General features: G+C 46.7%; 1 protein-coding gene across 4 annotated transcripts in view; it reads right to left on the reverse strand.

Annotated features, from left to right (window-relative positions):
* The window catches only part of psmc3ip (PSMC3 interacting protein), a 114,115-nt gene extending 108,845 nt beyond the window's left edge, over positions 1–5,270 (reverse strand). For all 4 annotated transcript variants that reach the window (XM_087977678.1, XM_043721582.2, XM_043721581.2 and 1 more), the window contains exon 1: positions 5,145–5,270. In XM_087977678.1, coding sequence (XP_087833804.1) covers positions 5,145–5,169 — 25 coding nt within the window. In that variant the 5' untranslated portion in view covers positions 5,170–5,270. The remainder of the gene's footprint in view (positions 1–5,144) is intronic.
* Between the last annotated feature and the right edge of the window lie 730 nt (positions 5,271–6,000).

Consider the following 6,000-nt stretch of genomic DNA (forward strand, 5'->3'; position numbering starts at 1 on the left):
TGGCCGAAAACAGGACTCCTGGATGGTATGTTGCCTCCCAGGTGCTTGGGTCAGGTATGTCACCGTTCGGCTGCAGAGCATTCTAAAAAAGGGGAGGGTGAACGGCCAGATGTCTTGGTGCATATAGGCACCAACGATATAAATAAAAAATGAGATGAGGTCCTCAAAAACGAATTCAGGGAGCTAGGAGAGAAGTTAAAGAGGAGGACCTCAAAGGTAGTGATCTTGGGATTACTACCAGTGCCACGTGCTCGCCAGCATAGAAATGATAAAGTAGGCAGGATGAACACGTGGCTTGTAGGAGGGAGGGGTTCAAAATTGTTGGACATTGGGACCATTACAAAGTGGATGGTCTACATCTGAACCAGACTGGAACCAATGTCCTTGGGGGCGTTTTTGCTAATGCTGTTGGGGAGGTTTTAAACTAATGTAGCAGGGGGCTGGGAACCAGAAAAGAGAAGTAAACAGCGAGGTGGAAACTGGAGACTGTAAGAATCATGAAGACAACATTAATAAGGGGAAGAGTAGGCAGAGAGCAGATGAACGCAAAAGAACTGGTGGCCTGAAATACATGAACTTTAATGCGAGGAGTAGTGTGTAAGGCAGATGAACTTAGGGCTCAGATTGGTACCTGGGAGAATGATGTTATTACAATCACAGAGACTTGGTTGAAGGAAGGGCATGATTGGCAACTAAATGTTCCAGGATATAGACGTTTTAGACAGGATAGGGAGGGAAGTAAAAGGGGGTGTGGAGTTGCATTGCTGGTCAGGGATGATATCACGGCTGTGCTAAAGGAGGACAATATGGAGGCCTTAGGTAGTGAGGCATTATGGGTGGATGAGAAATAAGAAGGGTGCAGTTACATTGTTGGGGCTGTCTTACAGGCCTCCCAACAGTGAGCATGTGGTAGAAGAACAAATAGGTAAACAGTTTATGGAAAGATGTAAAGGCAATAGGGTAGTGGTGATGGGAGATTTTAATTTTCCCAACATTGACTGGGATACACATAATATCAGAGGTCTGGATGGGACAGAATTTGTAAGAAGCGTCCAGGAGAGTTTTCTGGAGCAGTATGTCAATAGTCCGACGAAGAAAGGGGCCACATTGGACCTGGTATTGGGGAATGAGCCAGGACAGGTAGAAGTTGTGGTAGGGGATTTTTTTGGGAACAGTGACCACAATTCTGTAAGTTTTGGAATACGCGTAGACAAAGGTGAGAGTGATCCTAAGGGAAGAGTACTAAACTGGGCCAAGGCCAATTATATCAAAATCATGCAGGAGCTGGGAAATGTGGATTGGACACAGCTATTTGAAGGGAAGTCCACATTTGATATATGGGACGCTTTCAAAGATAGCTTAAAGATAGTGCAGGATAGGCTGTCCCATTGAAGGCAAAACATAGGAAAGGCAAGATTCATGAACTATGGATGACAAGAGAAATCATACGATTGGCCAAGAGGAAAAAGGAAGGTCCAGGCAGCTAAGAACAGAATGGGCCCTGGAGGAATATCAGAAGAGTAGGACCAGTCTTAAACAAGGAATCAAGCGGGCTGAAAGGGGTCATGAAGTAGCTTTAGCGAGCAGAATTAAGGAGAATCCCAAAGCATTTTATTCTTATATAAGAAGCAAGCGGTATGTTGTCCCCCTGTACAAGAAGGGTAGGAGGGATATTCCAGGTAACTACAGACCAGTGAGTCTGACGTCGGTGGTGGCAAAGTTGCTGGAGAAATCAATTTCTATTAGGAAACGAATGGGCTTATCAGTGATAGGCAACATGGTTTTGTGTGGGGGAGATCGTGTCTTACCAACCTAGAGTTCTTTGAGGAAGTGATCAAGTTGATAGATGAAGGAAGGGTTGTAGATGTAATATACATGGATTTTAGTAAGGCATTTGATAAGGTTCCCCATGGTAAACTAATACAAAGTGAAGTCACATGGTTTGCAGGGTGTTCTAGCTAGGTGGATAAAGAACTGGTTAAGCAACAGGAGACAAAGAGTAGTTGTTGAATGGAGTTCTCGAAATGGAGAAAGGTGACCAGTGGTGTTGGGGCCACTGTTGTTTGTGATATGAAAGAGGGCACTGTTGGTATGATCAGCAAGTCTGCAGATGATACGAAGATTGGTGGAGTAGCAGAAAGCATAAGGGACTGTCAAAGAATACAGGAGAATATAGATAGACTGGAGAGTTGGGCAGAAAAGTGGCAAATGGAGTTCAATCAGACAAATGTGAGGTGATGCATTTTGAGAAGTCTAATTCTAGAGCTAATTATGCAATGAATGGAAGAGCCTTGGGAAAAGTTGATGGGCAGAGAGATCTGGGTGTTCAGGTCCACTGTACCCTGAAGGTTGCTGCACAGGTGACAGAGTCGTCAAGAAGGCATATGGTATGCTTGCCTTCATTGGATGGGGTATTGAGTATAAGAGCTGGCAGGTCATGTTAAAATTGTACAGGACATTGGTTCGGCCACATTTAGAATACTGTGTACAGTTCTGATTGTCACATTACCAAAAGGATGTGGACACTTTGGAGAGGGTGCAGAGAAGGTTTACGAGGATGTTGCCTGGTATAGAAAGTGCTAGCTATGAAGAGAGATTGAGTAGGTTAGGTTTGTTTTCATTAGAAAAAAGGAGATTGAGGGGGGACTTGAATGAGGTTTACAAAATCATGGAGGGTATAGACAGGGTAAATAGAGATAAGCTTTTTCCCAGAATGAAGGATTCAATAACGAGAGGTCACGCTTTCAAGGTGAGGGGTGAAAAGTTTAAGAGGGATCCAGGCGGCAAGTACTTTACACAGAGGGTAGTGGGTGTCTGGAACTTGTTGCCAGCAGATGTGGTAGAGGCAGGCACGGTAGATTCATTTAAGATGCGCGTGGACAGATGCATGAGTAGGTGGGGACCAGAGGGATACAGATGCTTAGGAATTGGGCTGAAAAATGTGTTGCTGGAAAAGCAGGTCAGGCAGCATCCAAGGAGCAGGAGAATCGACGTTTCGGGCATAAGCCCTTCTTCATTTTTCAGCTCTGATCTCCAGAATCTGCAGTCCTCACTTTCTCCTTAGGAATTGGGCGACAGGTTTAGACAGTAGATTTGGATCAGCTCAGGCTTGGAGGACCAAAGGGCCTGTTCCTGGGCTTTAAATTTTCTTTGTTCTTTATTCACCCTCTATCTTCTACCATTGAGCCAGTTCTGTATCCAAATGGCTAGTTCTCCCTCTATTCCATGAGATCTAACCTCACTAATCAGTCTCCCATGGGGAACCTTGTTGAATGCCTTACTGAAGTCCATATAGATCACGTCTACAGCTCTGCCCTCATCGATCCTCTTTGTTACTTCTTAAAAACTCAATCAAGTTTATGAGACATGATTACTCACACACAAAGCCATGTTGACTATCCCTCATTAGTCTTTGCCTTTCCAAATACATGTACATCCTGTCCTTCAGGATTCCATCCATCAACTTGCCCACCACCATCAGGCTCACTCGACTATAGTTCCCTGGATTGTCCTTACCATCCTTCTTAAACAGTGGCACCATGTTAGCTAACCTCCAGTCTTCCGCACCTCACCTGTGATTATCAATTATACAAATATTTCAGTAAGAGTCCCAGCAATCACTTCCCTAGCTTCCCACATGATTTAGATGGGCTGGTCGGATGGAGTTTACTCATGAAATGTGAGAGATTATGCATTTTGGGAGGATGAACAAAGCAATGAAGAACATGTTGAATGACAGGAGTTCAGAGGGAGCTTGATGTGCATGAACATTGAAACTTGAAGGTAGGTAAGGTAGTTAAATTGGCATGTGGAATACCTGCCTTTACCTGCTGAGGCACCGAAAACAAAACCAAGCAGGTTAGCAATCATCATCATTATGTTGACTGTTCATCTTCACACCTTGTTTTCTGTAAAGACTCTATTTCATTCTCTCAGTATCTCCATCTCAGTCGCATCTATTCCAATGATGCCAGCTTCTTCAAGGAAGCCTGCAAAATGTCTAATTTCTTCCCTAACACTGTGGTTGACAGAGCCCTCAGGTATGTCCGACCTATTTCCCTCACTTTGCCCTCACACCTTATCTTCCTTCCCAGAACAATTGAGTCCCCCGGCCCTTACTGACCACCCCGCCAGTGTTCACACCCAAAGGATCATTAGCTGCCATTTTTGCTACCTCCATCTATTACGAGACACATACATTCCTCCCCGTCAGCCTTCCATAGGGACAGTTCCCTCTGAGACACCTTAGGCCACTCCTCCTCCACTCCCAACATCCATCCCTTATCAGTCTTTCCTTTCCAAATACATGTACATCTTGCCCCTCAGGACCTTCCAACCCAATCGCCTGTTTACTTCCTTCCTTTTCACTATCCAAGACCCCAGACACATCTTTGAAGTGAAACAGCACTTACTTGCACTTCATTCATTCTAGTTTATTGTATTCGCTGCTCACAGTATAGGAATGGGCCACTCGTCCCATGATGTTGTACTGAACATCTGCCAAATTAAACCAATACCTTCTGCTTGCCCAAGGTCCATATCCCTCCATTCCTTGCATATTCATGTGCTGTGTTCTTCCAGCTTCCTGCTTGTCTACTTTGGATTCCAGCATATTTTTGTTTCTAGGCCGACTTCTCCCAGGCCGACTTCTATCCATTCCTTTGTCAGTCCAATTGTTTTTCCCTCTGTCTAGGCTCCATCTCAACCTATCTTTTTACTCCTCCCCCATACCATCTTCTGCATATTTTCCACCTTTTCTCGAATGACAATCTATTCTGAAGAATAGTCAATAGACCGGAAACATTAACACTTATTTTTTTTGTGAATGTTGCCAGACTGGCTGAGTTTTCCAGGAATTTCTGCTTTTGTGTCTGATTTCCAGCATCTGCAGTTCTTCATTTTCTTAGACAGATGGTCAGTGCGGACATGATGGCCCGAAGGGCTTCTATCCACTACTCTACTATAAATTTCAGGGAACCTACTGCTGCTGATTTAGAATAAAATTATAGATTACAAGAGCAACCTCGACCAAACTTCTCATGTTTCGCAGATTTTCAACTGTATCGAATTAATCAAAGAAACTTTAGATTGAAACCACCCGCCCCGCCGCTCCTGTCTCCGGCTCGAACGCTGCACAAACTCACCGGCACTTTCTTTCTGTTTGTTCATTGCGCGGGACGCTCTTCCGGGCGGGCGGAGAGGGGCGGCTCCGGCGGTTCCCGGTTATTTGGGGGCGGGGCTCCGGCGGTTCCCGGTTATTTGGGGGCGGGGCTCCGGCGGTTCCCGGTTATTTGTGGGGGGAGTTCCGGCGGTTCCCGGTTATTTGGGGGGGGGGGAGCTCCGGCGGTTCCCGGTTATTTGGGGGGAGCTCCGGCGGTTCCCGGTTATTTGGGGGGGGAGCTCCGGCGGTTCCCGGTTATTTGGGGGGGGAGCTCCGGCGGTTCCCGGTTATTTGGGGGGGGAGCTCCGGCGGTTCCCGGTTATTTGGGGGCGGGGCTCCGGCGGTTCCCGGTTATTTGGGGGCGGGGCTCCGGCGGTTCCCGGTTATTTGGGGGCGGGGCTCCGGCGGTTCCCGGTTATTTGGGGAGAATGTGTTTCTCTTTCGCCAGAATACCGGCGCCACTTTACGGCGCATGCGCTTCAGGTGAGGCCTAGTCGGTAGGGTGATTACAGTAACTTGAAAATGTGTTGCTGGAAAAGCGCAGCAGGTCAGGCAGCATCCAGGGAACAGGAGAATCGACGTTTCAGGCATAAGCCCTTCTTCAGGAATGAGGAGTTTGTCCAGCAGGCTAAGATAAAAGGTAGGGAGGAGGGACTTGGGGGAGGGGCGTCGGAAATGTGATAGGTGGAAAGAGGTCAAGGTGAGGGTGATAGGTCAGACTGGGGTGGGGGCGCAGAGGTCAGGAAGAAGATTGCAGGTTAGGAAGGTGGTGCTGAATTCAATGGATTTGACTGAGACAAGGTGGGGGGAGGGGAAATGAGGAAACTGGTGAAATCCGA

Source organism: Chiloscyllium plagiosum, unplaced genomic scaffold (genome assembly GCF_037043375.1).
Source record: "Chiloscyllium plagiosum isolate Xiang-an unplaced genomic scaffold, Cpla_swu_hap1 HiC_scaffold_32, whole genome shotgun sequence".
Classification (NCBI taxonomy): domain Eukaryota; kingdom Metazoa; phylum Chordata; class Chondrichthyes; order Orectolobiformes; family Hemiscylliidae; genus Chiloscyllium; species Chiloscyllium plagiosum.